Source organism: Ailuropoda melanoleuca, chromosome 7 (assembly GCF_002007445.2).
Source record: "Ailuropoda melanoleuca isolate Jingjing chromosome 7, ASM200744v2, whole genome shotgun sequence".
NCBI lineage: Eukaryota > Metazoa > Chordata > Mammalia > Carnivora > Ursidae > Ailuropoda > Ailuropoda melanoleuca.
This window is the reverse complement of record NC_048224.1, coordinates 89,998,167-90,014,082: the sequence shown is the minus strand read 5'-3', so window position 1 is coordinate 90,014,082 and position 15,916 is coordinate 89,998,167. Positions and strand designations below refer to the sequence as shown.

Sequence of the window (15,916 nt, the reverse complement as noted above, 5' to 3'; positions counted from 1 at the left end):
CTTGTGCTCTAATAAATAAATAAATAAAATCTGGAAAAAAAAAAAAAAAGAATGGATCAAAAGCTTTCCCCAGATTCTTAAAATATCAGGTACAAAAAATTTTTAAAATCTCTGCTCAACTATAAAGCAATGAAAAGAGCTATTGGAATTTAATTTCTTTCTTTAATATAGATAAGCCAGTTGTGAAATTAATTTCTAGTTTATCCTTCTGGAAGCACTAACGACACTCATCATTTGAACTTAGAAGAACTTGCAAAAATCTGGGTTATGCTTTTCAGACTACAGGAACAGATACAAAAGATAATTAAGGTCATTCAAAATCTTAAAAAGAGTAGTCTTGCAAAGAGTGTTATATGGAGCATTCGCTAAAAGATGTGCTGATTAATTGGAAAACTGAGACAAAGGTGCTCTCCTGTCAAGAAGGGATTTCAACACTGCTAGTTGTGTCATTCACTGCACAAGCAAGGGTTTTATACATTTAGCAGAAACACTGAATTAAAAAGCCAGGTTTAGGTTCTAATACCAGTTTTATTTGCAACTAATCACATACAAATCACTTATCTATAAAATAATGATTAACATCGATTCTCTAATTCACAAATATATCACGAAACCAAAATTCTTCCCAAGAAAACTTCTTTGTAAACCAAGCTATTACTGCTACTTAGCTTTTACCTAACTCAAAGGTTGAGAATGACAAATTAGAGGATTTGTCATTTATCAGTCGTTTGCATACCTCAATTCTGCAGATAGGCAATCTGGTACAGATCAGCACTGTCCTATTTCAACCTTACAAAACAAAAAGCTATCCACAAGAAGTTACTGGTGAAGAAAAAATTGGCCAAATACACTACTGAGACACAGCTTTGTGTTAAGTACAGTGCTTATAACAACCCTGCTGTTAAATAGAACAAAATGTAGCCTTAAACAACTAAAAGCATGTCTGCCCTTTTGAAGGAACACATACTGTTAGGACAAGCATCTTAGTTCACCAAAAATGTTAAAGAGGAATGTTTTGTAGTATCTTCAGATGGCCAATCAAAATGGCTGAGACAACTTTTTTTTTTTAACCTTTTGTGTCTCCCTTTCTCCATTTTCATCCTATATTTCATTAAAAAAATCAGTTCCCACCTGAGAACGCGATCCTCTGTACTCAGCCAAGGTGTAAGAAATGTTAGCATTCGACCGCTAGAGCATAAACGTAGAAGAGGAATTAGCATGTCACTGAATGAAGATTCAGGAAGAAAATTCTAACTGGGTATAGAAAAAACGTCTACACCATAAGCATCTGGTCATTTTTCACGGGTACGTAGCGTGACAACCATAGCTAGTAAACCCTCAAGAGGTAAGCACTTGTATTTAGCAATGTCAGTTTTGTACGATGTCGTCTCTGTTTCTGAACTCTCCCTTACATAGTGTGACAGAAACAAAGACTGGAGCATGGTTCACAGAGAAACACAGAACAAATACAAATCCCCTAATAAAATAACCATGTATACCACTGTTTAGGGAAATATTTTAGACGAAATATACTTTCACTACTGGCCCCAAATGCCATCATTCACTTATGTTATTTAACTGTAAACTTTTAATACAAAAATACCTTTAAGCTGATAATAACATTTAGTGACTTACAAAACTGACAATATTTCAATGCTACACAAAACAGTTCTATACACAACTTAAAGTTTTAAAGTTCTTTGCTGGCACTTGATTTTATAGTTGATAGACACAATATCTACTGATCTCAATAAAATACTGTTCTTAGCTTACACATATTTTCAAAACGAATATTATCTCATTAAACAGCAAAGAATAATCACAATTTGCTGACGAATCTAAGATGAACACCAAAACTGTACAGCCAAAGTATTTTAAGAATCACATAAACTTTTTAAGACAATGGATACAAATTTACACAATTGTGTCCAGTGAAAAAGAGGATGATTCCTCTGATTCTGTGAAGCACGTATCAAGTATAGATCAAAAATGTGAACCTACAAAGCAAGTTAGTTTAGTTGTTTTTTTTTTTCCCAAGGTTTTTCGATGACTGGTGACACTACTAGAACAGATGGAAAATTGGTCACTGTTTGCAAATACACATTTTACATTACAAATTTAAAACTGAAATTTCTTTTTTAAAGGTAAAATCCTGTTTTTGTTTTTACTTTTAGTGAGCTTACAACCATTTTGAACATCATTACAAATGAAATCACCAGTCACATCAAACATATGCATTTTTTTTTCTTCACAAAAGGGGAGGTAACTAAACTAAAACCTGGCAAACTATATTTAAATTAGAACACATTTTGTAATAACCCACTAGTTTAAAGTTTTGGAAACCTACTACCCTGTCCTGAAGGAAAAAGATAGACTTTCAAAACCCTACCTGGTAATTCCTATCCAATCAGTTTTCTATTTTAAAAATCAAAATTCAAGTCACAGTACTTGTGGCACAAAACAGAATATAAGATTTTATAACAGAAGACTAAATTAGTATAATCAAACATAAACATACCCAACAATCAAATCAATACTGGACTTTTAGAACAGTAAATTATTAAATAGGTTGATTTCTTTGAGTGTATAAATTCCCTAACATTAAATTATGTTAGTATTTCAAATACCCTTTCTAAACCAAACCTGAAATTAATCAACCTGTTTGTTTTTTTTCCAGCAAAGAGAAAGGGTATCTCTTTAAGACACTTTCCAAAGCAGTAAAAACACCTTAGTGTTTCAACCTATCTACAACAAATTCTGCTGATCCTGTGCATTTCACTGAGGTGCGACCTGAACCCACAAATCATCATCAGATAAAGAACTTGAACTTCCTGACTCAGAGTCCAGCTCACTGAATCCACCTAAATCCCATTCAGTGCTAGACTCACTCGGCACATCCTCTTCCTCAGTGAGGAAACTGTGACCAGGTTCGAGGCAGGAAGGATAAACGCGAGCTGAGAGGCAAAAGAAGTTAGAATCAAACTGGAAGAGGCCTAAGGTGGTACCTATGTTAATCCACTGGTCTCCCCTAGTGTCATATTCATACACGGTCACCCGGTTCTTCTTCCACTGCGGGGTGCGTGACGTGATCAGCAAGAGTTTTTGGCCGTGGTTGATAATGCGGTAGTTGTTGGTCTCCGACACCAAGGGAATGTTATTGATCTGCCTCCATTCTCCTCTGACTGGATTATAGACCTTCATGACGGGGATGTCGCAGATGCAGTAGATCTCGTCATTGAAGACACAGGCTTCCTGAAAGTCATTGCGCTTGAGAGAAACACACTTGAGCCACATATTGTGGCTAGGGTCATAGCAGAACATGCGCTTACTGTTGAGAGCATAAAGATAGTTCTGGATCACCATCAGATCGAAGGATATGAAGGAATGGGGCAGCGGAGCCACCAGTGCCCACTGGTTTCTCTGGACACTGTAGCATTCCACTTCCTTCAGTTTAACGCCGGTAATCGGGTCTCGCCCGCCCAAGATGTAGATGTAGCCATTGAGGTAGGCCACATCCATGCCCTCCCGACACAGCAGGCGGTCGGCAAGCTGCTGCCAGCTATTCTGGGCTGGCTTATACACCCAGAGGTCCTTCCTGGGCTGAGCGGCCAGGTAGATGTCATGGTCTGGAGAGACACAGACAGCCAAGGTGGTGACAGTCCTAGTGTGAGCAAGGCAGGTCAGAGGCGACGGCACTTTGTAGATATCGCCGGTGTATGGGTCACAGCATAGAAAGGGATCTCTGGGATGTCCAAAGAAGATCACCATCTTCTTAGCACACACGCCCAGCCTCTGGGGTGGATTTTCTGCTGTGGGTACAACCGAGGAGCTGCTGCTCCCGCCGCCGCTGCTGCTGCTGCCGCCCCCGCTGCCACTGCCACCGCTGCCGTTGCCGCCGCCGCCACTGCTGCTGCTGCCGCTGCTGGTTTCTGGCTTCGGCACCAGAGACTTGCACAACTTGTCACCATAGCGCATCTGCAGGGCCCCTTCAATAAGGTCCAGACAGTACTTCTTCACAATGGTGTTGGTCAGCAGCCCTTCCAGGTAATCCTTGTTTTCATCAGTGAAGTGCGTCCAGCGGACACACTTGAAGACTTCCGCAGCGCTGGGACCCCGCTCCTTGGGAGCCGCCTCCAACCACTGCACTGCCACATGACACACGGTCTGCTCCAGCTCTATGTTTAGACTATCCAGGCGCAAGATGGACAGCAACTGGGCGAGGGTCAGATCTGCCAAAGTCTCTTCCCGAATCGAACCCATCTGGCTGAGCTGCTTGAAATTGTGGGCTATAAAGGACTGGGCCTGCGATCGCAGTTTGCGGTGGCCGAAGGCGTCGGCAAACTTGAAGATGGCAGTGCAGTTGGCCAGGTCAAGGCGGCGGGCTAGGAAGGAGGCACAGGCTTCTCGCACGTACTCGAGCTGTAACATGTCAGACGCCGCATAAAGGCGTTCCACGTTGGCCTCACTTAGCGACACTCGACCGGTGTAGCAGTAGTCAACCAGCACCTCGAACGACTCGGCATCCACATCGTGCATGGTCACACTCGCCTGCTGGCTCTCGTACATGCCACCGGTGAACATGCTCTTGAAGTAGGGACACGCGGCAGCCAGCACGTTACGGTTGCAGGGGAAGAGGCGGCCAGTGCCCGGCCCGCTGCCAGGCGTCACCACCTCGATGGTCACATCACATAACAGCCGCGCGTCGTAGAAGGACTTCAGCTGTGCCAGGAGGGCTGCAGAATGAGCCGTGTCCTTCAGCTCCTCCGGGCCCGTGAAAAAAGCCGAAACGGTGGGCTTGTGGATCCTCTTGGGCCGCTTGCCGCCGCGGGGACTGGCCAAGCGGCGAGAGCGCGGAGCTTCTTCCCGGGACTGCATGGTGGAGATGGCGGCGGGGTACGAGGGCGAGAATGGGTGCAAGGACCGGGCTCTGGCTCCTCCTCGCCCTCTTCTCGCTGGCGCTAGATCGCGGTGTCTCCGGAGAGACTGCAGCACGGGTCCATTTACCTAATTCAGCCCAATGCCGCAGTGCCGCCTCCCTTTATCACGTAGCCAGTGCCTGACTCACCCTCTTCCAGTTCCGCGCCCTTTCTCCGCCTCAGCTCGCCTTACAGAACCCGCTGGACGGAACCGAGAGAGCCGCCACTGCCGCGCTGGCAAAACCGGTAGGCGTCCGAGAGAACTACGGCTCCCAGGCTGCCTTTCGCACCTCAAGGCATGCCGGGGCCCTCCAGACTCAAGGGGATAGGCGGATGGACAGAAGCCGCTATGCATGTTGGGAATAGTAGTTTCGATAATATCGCGAGATTTATCGGCCGTTCATTGTTTCAGCCGACGGAATTAGAAATCGCTAATTTTCTTTCGTTCGGATTTATGGTTTAGAACTTTGGATTTGGAATCCAGATTAGTCACCTGGTCTGTATTTATCGACTATTTGGCTTCGCTCTCAGAACGGTTTTCAAGAATGTGAATAACAAGAATATGTCATAGCGCTGTGTGACGACATGAATTGCGTAGGTTAAATAGGATGCTCTGAATAAATATTTGCAGATTAGAATAATAAAGTACGTACGCAGTATCTATAATGTAAAGGTTAGATGAATTTTAGCTATTCTTCTACCATTTATGGAAAATCAAGCACCCACTCTTGAGATTATGAGCCTGTAGGAAAAAATTCAAAGCCCTGCAGGTTTCTGCAGAGATTCCACCCCTTCCTCGCCTCCGCCTTTTTGTAATATTTTTTTTTGCTCTTTTCAAATATTAGTTTCAGATGTACGATATAATGATTCAATAATTCTATACATTGCCTCGTGTTCATTAAGTGTACTCTTAACCCCTTTACCTTTTTCATTCATCCCCCCACCCCTCCCCTGGTAACCACCAGTTTTTTCTCTATATTTAAATCTGTTTTTTGTTGTTGTTGTCTCTTTTCTTTATTTGTTAATAATTGATTTTATTTTCAAGATCAGTTTTAGGTGCTCTAAAATTGAGCAGAATTTTATAGGGAGCCTCCATATACTCCATCTCCTTATAGTTTCTCCTATTAATACCTTGGAGTAGTGTTTGTGTTTCCCACAAGTGATGAACTTACACTGGTACATTATTATGAATGAAGGTGGATCGTTTATATTAGATTTCACTCTTTGTGTTGTATAGCTCTATGGGTAGTGAAAAAGGTATAATGTCACGTATCCACCATTACAATAACATACAGAATATTTCACTGCTCTAAAAATCCTGTGTTCAATCTATTTATGCCTCCTCCTTGCCCTCCAACCCCCAGAAACCACTGATTTTCTTGCTGTCTAGATAGTTTTAGCTTTTCCAGGATGTCCATTAGGTGGAATCGCACAATGTGTAGCCTTTTAAAATACCTTCTTTCACTTAGCAATATTCATTTCAGTTTCCTCCATGTCTTTTTGTCATTAAAAGCTCATTTTTTTTTATCATTGTATAATACTCCATTGTATGGATTTACCACAATTTACTTATCCATCATCTACCCTATGACATTTTGTTTGCTTTGAATTTTTGCAATTGTGAATAAAGCTGCTATAAACACTCTTCTGCTGGTTTTTGTGTGGACATAATTTTTCAACTCATTTCGGTAAATACCAAGGAGAGCAGTTGCTGAGTCCTACATGTTTAGCTTTGTAACGAATTGCCAAAACATTTTCCAAAGTGGTGGCTATACAGTTTCTGCATTCCCATCAGCAGTTAATGCACATTCCTGTTGTTCCACATTCTTCCTAGCATTTGGTGTTGTCCGTGTTTTGAATTTTTGACCTTACCGATTTTAAACTTGCCTCTGGAATAATTTTGAAGTATATGATAGTATTTTAAACATTCAGCAGTATCTGCAGGGCGGTTAAATTTCAATCTCAGAGCAGTATATATGGGTTCTGTCAAATTATGTAAATCAGGAATATAAATAGATGCTTTGGTGGTCTCACAAAGTCAATATTTCATGTTCAGGAAGCAGTGCAAAAGTATTTCCATTAACCTCTTAATGTAAATGTTTATAACTAGTCCAATATACCTCCTTACACTCCCACACCCAAATCAATGGAAGCATCTGGAATTCTAGTTATGGAGGATCATTTTAAATAAAAATATTTCAACAAAGAGACCTTGTTCTACTCAGGATCCTTAAGAGATCGGCATCATACATACTCAAACATCCCTTGAATTAATCTAGTTTATACTTTATCAAAATGTTATATATTTGCATTTATCAACGTTGTTTCAGTATACAATCCTCAGAATAAATTGTGCTCAGCCATTGAGTTTTAACTTCTTCATTTATGCCCTTAACAGCATTATTTGCTTTCAATTGCTTTTCACAAAATGCAAAATATTAGACTCTGGGCTCTCAGGCCTACAGCAGCATTGTTCAATAGAATTTTCTGTAATGATGAAAATGTTCTGTATCTACAAGCCAAAGAGAAAAGCCTAGAACAGATCCCTCACAGCTTGCAGAAGGAATTAACCCTGCTGGCATCTTGACCTTGGACTTAAAAAGTAGATGATAAATTTCTTTTAAGCCACCTGGTCTCTGCTACATAACAAAGTACCACATCAGCCCTAGAAAACTAATACAAACATCTTTTGTTTTCCCACTAACCTCCCTTGGAGTGCATAAACCATACGTGCAGTGGGACTTGATAATCTACCACGTCACTTGCCTTTGTCTACATCTTTTTCTGCCTCATTACTACTGCTCACTGCACAGCATGGCTTAGTGCTTAGTTCCACTGGCCTGCTCATCTTTCTGGGAAGACATTTACTTCCCAGGAGGAATATCAGAACTTTTTGCTCCCCCAAATGCTTCACCCTTGAAGTCCCTGGGGCTTCTACCTATGTACCTTTGCCTTTTTATGACTCATTGATAACCAGATTTTTTTTTCTCCTATAAAACCCCCCAGATATTTGTTAACTATAATACTTGACTCCCTTTGGGTGGCTCAATCGTCTGCCTTTGGCCGAGTCTGGGAGGCCAAACCTCTGGAAGTAGAAATACATCCTTCCATGCCACTCCTAAGATTACCAGGATATACTTAAAACTAGAAGCTCTCGAAGATTTTCACCCCATGATTCAAGGCTTTGTTGACACATCCTGTAATAATCCAATCCCCCCAGTAAATAATCCTAATGGCAAGGGATACTGACTAGTTTAACATTTGTGAGCAATAAACAAGCCAAACCCAGGTTTCTCTAGTTCCTAATCCCAACGCCATCTGGCCTATATGCAATCCAACACCATTCATTTCACAGTTATCAACTTATGTTCTGCTTTTCCCCCACCCCCATACCCCTTCACCCTGATTCAAATATCTTTTTGGCCATCGCAAGGAAAAAAAGAAAATCAACAATACACATAAACTGCTATGCCTCAGGGGTTTCTTGAAGCCAATAATTATTTCTCTAGGACTCTCTGCAAACCTGAGAAATTTAACCTTTCCCTGTAATTCTCTCCTTATCCATCATGCAGATGACTGTCATCTGTGCTCACCTGATTTTAACAACTTGTTTATTATAAGCTTTTGCCCACAACAGACGTAAAGTTTCTAAAAACACAATGCAATCATTCAGCTCCCTCAAGAGCATTAGCTAGGACACGCTACCTCCCGTGAAGGGACGACTCTGTCCCCTGAATGTCTTAACACCATCATTAATTCCCTCCCCTTTCCCTGAGACCAAAAGGCAATTCTGAGGGTTTCTAGGATTAGTTGGCTAATTGCTAGAACCAGACCCCTAGTTTTTTTGCTATTGCCTCTCCCTTGTATGCCACGACTAAGAAAACAACGCCATTCTCCCTAATTGGGACTCTCCTTCCACGTCTGCATTTCAAAACCTGAAAACCTCCTTATCTGTTTCTCCTACTTTTAGACTCTCCAATTGCTCATTACCCTTTTCCCTTCTTTTACAACAAAAGAAGGACATTCATATCCTTGTTTCAGGATGGTTAGAAGCTTTTCTTTGCAAACAGCCTACTGCCACAACTGTAGCTAAGCTGCTTACCAGAAAGAATTTTCCCCACTCCGGAATCCCTTTGTTCCTCTCTAGTGATAGAGAAATTCACTTCAATGGTAAGGTGATTCAGGATATTCGACAAGTACCCACACTGCTACAAAAATTTCCCTATTTTCTACCTCCCTCAATCCTCTGGGAAGAACAAAACAAAACAAAACACAATGATACTCAAATTCAAGAACATTTGTTGTTTTTTTTAATTCATTTGTTGGAAGGCGCCCTTAATTTGACCAATCTAACACCTATCCTTAAATACTGCTAACATCTTATTAAATACACTCCTTTATCACCAACAGGTCGGGTTTCCCTTCCCACCACAGCCCTTACATGATCTTTAAATTGGGGATTTCATCTTCTGCAAAGACACCACCAAAAGACCAATCTTGATTCCAAGAGGAAGGAATCTTACATCGTGTCTTACACACCAACACTTCTACAAAACTACAAGAGGCGTAACGTGTCTTTTATATCTTACAGTTAAAAAATGCAAGACAAGTCTGGTTTCACATATAAGGAGCTTGGAATTCACCACTCTGCCTAACAACAAGTAAGAAGCTGAAGAGGCTGACAATCAACAACTCTGCTTGGATTCACAAAGCGAGAGGAAAACACCGGCAAACAGCTGCCCAAGACCGAACAGACAGGTGAATACAGGGAGCTGTGGCTTACCGGAGCAGACACCCAGGAGCTGAAACGGCAGCCAGAACCGGTGCCAAGGTGGAAAAACCTGAAATATGATTGAAGATTGCTGGGGGTTCAGTGTGGGCAACTCTATAGAGCTAACAGCTCTAGAGGACCTCAGTCATGGGCGGGGGTGGGGCAGTAGGCACGATAATGTGAGATTTACCTCCAGGACCTTGACCAGTCTTCACAGCAAGTAGAGAGAAAAAGCCTCTCATTCTCCTGAAGGGAGAGAGGAAAGGCAACCAGTTTTAAATACATCAGAGCCCTCTGTTCTTAACAAGGATCATTTTCAGGAGAAACTAGTTAGTCAGAGGCTCACCTGCTGGGGTCTCATCAGAGCCTAACTGAGCTAAAGGAAGAGAAATACCCACTACCTGCCCACTCGATCCTAATCCTATCTGACCTAAGGGGAAGGAAAACAATTTAAACACAAGAACGTTTAAAGCTCACAGTTCAGAGATCTAAGCTCACTAAAAGACTGAAACCTAATCAGATTGATACCGGAACCCGTCCCCTCTGCCCACACCTCACCACCACATTACTACAGGCCTACTTACAACAGTTCCTTTTACCTGGCACGTCATGTCTGGCCATGAAGAAAGAAAGGTAAAAATTTGAACAGACAGAGCAAGTGTGTTTTTGTTTTTTTAAGAAGATTTTATTTATTTATTTGAGAGACAGCATGAGAGAGAGAGAGCACACACAGGGGGAAGGGGTAGAGGGAGAAGCAGACTCCCCTCTGAGTAGGGAGCCCGATGCAGGACTTGATCCCAGGACTCTGAGATCATGACTTGAGCTGAAGACAGAGGGTTAACCAACTGAACCCCGCAGGCCCCCGACTGTATTTTTTTTTTTATGTTGAATATCTTTTTCTTTTTTTCTTTTTTTTTTTTTTTTGCATTTGAGTGTAGTTTACACACAAGGTTACATTACTGTATTTTTTAAATTGAAGTATTGTTGACCCAAAATGTTAGTTTCAGGTGTCTAGAGCAAATGTATTTAATAAAGACAATTTGAAGAGACAAGAGCAAGCAGCAGAACCAGACAGGGCAGGGATGTTGGAATTCTCAGACTAAGGATTGAAAACAACTATGCCAAGTGCTCTAAGGATAAAGTAGATGGCATGCAAAAACTGATTGGGCAATGTCACCAGAGTAATGGAAAGTCCAAGGAAAAAACAAAAAGAAATGATAGAGGTTCCAGTTCGAGATGGTGACACTGGAAGATTCTGAAATCACTTTCTCCCTTGGACAGACTGAATGTAGAGCTATATATGGAATAATTTCCTCTGAAAAAAACCTGAAAACTGATGGACTGACCCCTCTGTACTGGGCAAATGAGAGGGAAATCACATGGAACTGGGTAGGAAAGGCTGAGAACAATCTTGCCACAACCCCCTAGTGGGAGAACACGCAATCGAGAGGGAACTCAGGAACCCAAAGCTTCTCCATGGAGAGTGAAGGGTTCGTATCCCACATTGGGCACCTTCTAAGAGTACTAACTGACAGAGGGGCCCCCAAAATGTCTGACTTTGAAGACCGTCAGGGCTGCCATCCACAAGACCCAAAGGGCTGCAGGAACTGAGGAATTTTTTTTTAAAGATTATTTATTTATTTATTTATTTGAGAGAGAGAGAGCACACAAGCAGAAGCAGAGATGGGGAGAGAAGGAGAGGGAGAAGCAGACTCCCTGCTGAGCAGAGAGCCCAATCTGGAGTTCCATCCTAGGACCCTGGGATTATGACCTGAGCCAAAGGCAGAGGCTTAACCGACTGAGCCACCCAGGCGCCCCTTCGGAGTGGTTCTTAAAGGGCTCACGTGCCACTCACCCTTCCCAGGGTGCAGCGCAGAAGCAGCCCTTTGGAAAGTACCTGGACTTTACAGGAAAGAGTCATTTGCTGATTTTAAAGCATTGGTCAGAAGGGCAGGGGCCTGATGGGATACACTCCAGGGATGGAGGCTAGTGGGTGCTATCGTCCTGCTCTCCCTCTGTCTTGCTAAAGCCAGCAGGCACCATTTTTTCCCTTTCAAGCAAGGGCCATCTTTATTCTCCACTAGGTAGACACTATGAAAATTAATAAAAGGAAACTCATTTAAAATGGAGTCAGGAGGCCTGTGGAAGAGGGTTCAGCCCTAGCACTCCTAGTCAACCCCAGCGGATACTGCTACGTTATTTACTCCTCCAGCAGGAGGAAGGAAGTTTTCTTGCGGGGGGGGGGGGGGGGGCTTCAAGAGTCCCGGCAGTGAGAGACAGTCACAAGTAAGCCAATGAAAATCCACTATACTTCCAGCTCTCAGTTTACGCCAATGGACTTTTTGTTGATAACAGCCCCTCCCAACTCCTTCCTTTCCTCCGTAGAAGAGCTTCCTCTCCTTTTGTTCTCCAGATTTGCCTGTAGTTTAACCTAGCCCTCTAGTCCTAGATCGCAGTTCTCTGCCATTCCTGAAACAAAATGAAATAGCCCCGCTATCTTTTGCTTTTGATATAACTGGCAGTTTTATTTTCAACGTTAATAGCACCATCTTCCATGCCGTCAGTCGGCCTTACTGAAGGCAGCATGTGCCATCTTTTTTCCCGCCTTTTCGTTTTTTCCCTCTTCTTCTTTGTTTGTTTGCTCAGTGCCCCTTGATCACCTGGCTGTGGAGGCCAGAGGGGCTCGCATTCCTGGGCCCCAAGGGACTGTGACAACCAGAGAGACAGTTGTTGGCCGACTCCCTCTGCCAGGGCACTGCACAGAGAGCCGACTGAGACACCTGCAGGGTTTCTGAGAAAGGTCTATTTACTTTGTCTAGGAGCTGTGGCCTAAGGGAGCAAGCAGGCTCCTGGCCTGGCCCACTTAGAGTGACCTATGGAGCTACCCCCAGGGCACAGAGACCTGGGGATGCAGTGTTTGTGCTCTCCTTCTGCCCCCCCCTCCACTCACTGGTATCTTCAAGAAAGAACCTTAACCACGTGGCTGGTGCCATGATTTTTACAGCTGCAGCCAGGGAACACGCCTACATTGCCTGGCTTTAGGGGCCAACAGGGCTGAAGACTATGGCTCCCACAGGACTGTAACCAACCGAGATAGAGTTCTTAAGCAGCTGTGATCCCCAGCAGAGGCAACAGACTCAGGAGCTCAGTCTTTCAGTGACAGAGGCCTTATCACAGCTGCAGCCTGAAGGCCAGGCTTCTAATTAAATGCACATCTAAGAGCTGACTGTAAACCGTTCCTGAGACTACAGAGAGCAGGCGCTATCTTTGCACTCTCCCTCTGTCACACTCCAGAAGGCCAGCATCTCAGAGGAGCTCTTCCAAATCTCTGGCATCCAGCTTTGACTTCAGGTACCTGGCTTTGGAGGCCAGGAGGGCTTGTGGACTGTAAAAATTGGAGAGATGGTTTCTAGCAGTCTACCACCTCAGGGCGCTGCACAGACCGCAGCCTGAAAGACTGAAAAAAAAATTAAAAGTAAAATTGAGGGAGCACCTGGCTGGCTTAGTTGGTAGAGCATGCGACTCTTGATCTCAGGGTCGTGAGTTCAAGCCCCACGTTGGGTGTAGAGCCTACTTAAAAAAAAAAAAAAGAAAAGAAGTAAAATTGATATGCCTAGAGAGAAGAGATTATAAAATTATATAAAATTCACTTCAATATCTGTTAGTAATTAATAGGTCCAGCAGGCAGAAAATCCGTAAGGATATGTAGCAGTACTCCCTTATGCATGGTTTTGTTTTCCATGGCTTCCGTTATCTGCGTTTAACTGTGTTCTGGAAGCAGATGAGCCTCCTTCTGACTTACCGTCAGAAGGTCAGTAGTAGGCTAGCCTGACCGCATGATGCCTATGTTATTCATCTCACTTCGTCTCATCACATACACGTTTTATCATCTCACATCCCAAGAGGAAGGATGAGCACGGTACACTAAGATATTTTGAGAGAAAGATCACATTCATATAGCTGTCATTACAGTATATTGTTAAAATTGTTCGAATTTATTATTATTGCTATTACTCTCTTACGTGCCTAATTTACAAGTTAAAATTTATCATAGGTGTGTATGTATAGGAAAAAACATAGTCTAGGGGGTTCGGTAGTATCTGCCTGGACCGTATCCACCATGGATGAGGGAGGACTATTTTAGTTGAACTGAAGGCACCTTCAATCGGCTGTATCTAAATTGACATTTGACATTTGAAGAATGCTTCATCTGCAACAACAGAATATACATTTCTCTCAAATTCGCATGGAACATTCACCAAGATAGACCACATTCCGGGCCGTAAAACACCCCTTAACACATTTCAAAGAGAAGAAATCATATAAAGTATACTCTTAGACCACATGGAATTAAACTAGAAATCGGTAACAGAAAAATAACTGGAGAACCTCAACGTGTGTTACTAACGGTTAAACAACACGCTTCTTTCCTCCCATCCCTCAGCTTTACTGGAGTATGATTCACAAATAAAAATTACATATATTAAGGTTGTACAACATGATTTTTTAAAGGTGTATAACATGATGATTTAAGATATTTTATGTAATGATTACCACATTTAAATTAGTTAATACATCCATCACTTTACATAGTTACCTTCAAAACATTTTTTTTTTGTCATGAGGAGATTTAAGATCTACTCTTAGTAAATTTCAAGTATACAATACAGTATTATTAACTATAGTCACCATGCTGTACGTTAGACATCTGGGACTTAACTGAAATTTCATACCCTTTGACCAACCTCTCCTTATTTCCTTACCCCTAGTCACTGACAACCTCCATATATTCTCTGGTTTTATGAGTTTAAGATTTTTACATTCCACATATAAGTGATCATACAGCATTTGACTCTCTGTGCCTGGCTTATTTCACTTAGCATAATATCCTCCAGGTTCATCCATGTTGTTGCAAATGGTAGGACTTCCTTCTTTTAATACCTGAAAAATATGCCATTATATATGTATACCACATTTTCTTTATTCATCCGTCAATGGATATTTAGGCTGTAGCTGTATGTTGGCCCTTGTGAATAATGCTATAATGAACATGGAGGGCGGATATCTCTTCAAGATATTTATTTCATTTTCTTCGGATATATACCCAGAAGTGGGATTGCTGTAAATAGTTCTATTTTTAGTTTCTTGAGGACTCTCCATATAGTTTTACATACAGCTGCACCAACTTAAATTTCCACCAACAGTGCTGAAAGTTTCTCTTTTCTCCATATTCTTGTTATTACCAATACTTTTTATCTCTTGTCTTTTTTTTGTGACTTACCTATTTATTTGAGAGAGAGAGCATGTGTGTGTGAGTGAGGGGAGGGGCAGAGGGAGAGAATCTTCAGACTCCCCTCTGAGCGCAGACCTGGAAGTGGGGCTCAGTCCCATGACCCATGAGATCATGACCTGAGCAGAAACCAAGAGTCAGATAGGTGCTCAACCGACTGAGCCACCCAGGTCCCCAATCTCTTGTCTTTTTGATACTATCATCCCAACAGGTGTGTGGTGATATCTCATTGTGGTTTTGATTTCTTTTTCCCTGATGATTAAGTTGATTATGTTGACTAGAAGTGATAAGTGTGGACGCTCTTGTACTTAATCTTAAAAAATTCATCCAACTTTGCACCATTAAATGTGATGTTAGTTGTGGACTTGTCATTATATGGCTTTTATTATATGAGAAGCATTTCTTCTATACCAAATTTGTGGAAAGCTTTCAATTTTGTCAAATGTTTTTTAGCATTGAGATGATCATGTGATTTTAATCCTTCATTTTGTTAATGTGATGTATCACATTTATTGATTTGCTTATGTTAAGCCAACCTTGCCTCACAGGGATAAATCCCTCCTGATTATGGAGCATTTTTCTAGTCTCGTCTATTTATTTCTTTTTTTTTAATAATATTTTTTTTATTATGTTAGTCACCATACAGTACATCCCTAGTTTTTGATGTAAAGTTCGATGATTCATTAGTTGTGTATAACACCCAGTGCACCATGCAATACGTGCCCTCCTTACTACCCATCACCAGTCTATCCCATTCCCCCACCCCCCTCCCCTCTGAAGCCCTCAGTTTGTTTCCCAGAGTCCACAGTCTTAGGAGATGCTCTTCCTCATCCTTCATAAAGAGTACAGGGACCACCAGACAGGAGTACCCTCGTCCAACCACAAAACCCGCAGACCTGCGCTGCTTTGCTGACGACCCTGTCACTTCCTCAGGCATGG

The 15,916-nt window shown here is 42.3% G+C and overlaps 1 protein-coding gene and 1 non-coding gene across 2 annotated transcripts; one reads left to right on the top strand and one right to left on the bottom strand.

Moving 5' to 3' along the window:
• Window positions 1-2,021: 2,021 nt before the first annotated feature.
• On the bottom strand, window positions 2,022-5,261 carry LOC100479062 (kelch repeat and BTB domain-containing protein 6). The gene has a single exon (XM_011220562.3). It carries the CDS (start codon window positions 4,873-4,875, stop codon window positions 2,776-2,778), a length of 2,100 nt encoding a protein of 699 aa, XP_011218864.2. The 5' UTR covers window positions 4,876-5,261; the 3' UTR covers window positions 2,022-2,775.
• Window positions 5,262-13,178: 7,917 nt separating this feature from the next.
• Window positions 13,179-13,251, top strand: TRNAK-CUU. Its single transcript has one exon. It is a non-coding gene; the product is annotated as a tRNA-Lys (tRNA).
• The last annotated feature ends 2,665 nt before the right edge of the window (window positions 13,252-15,916 follow it).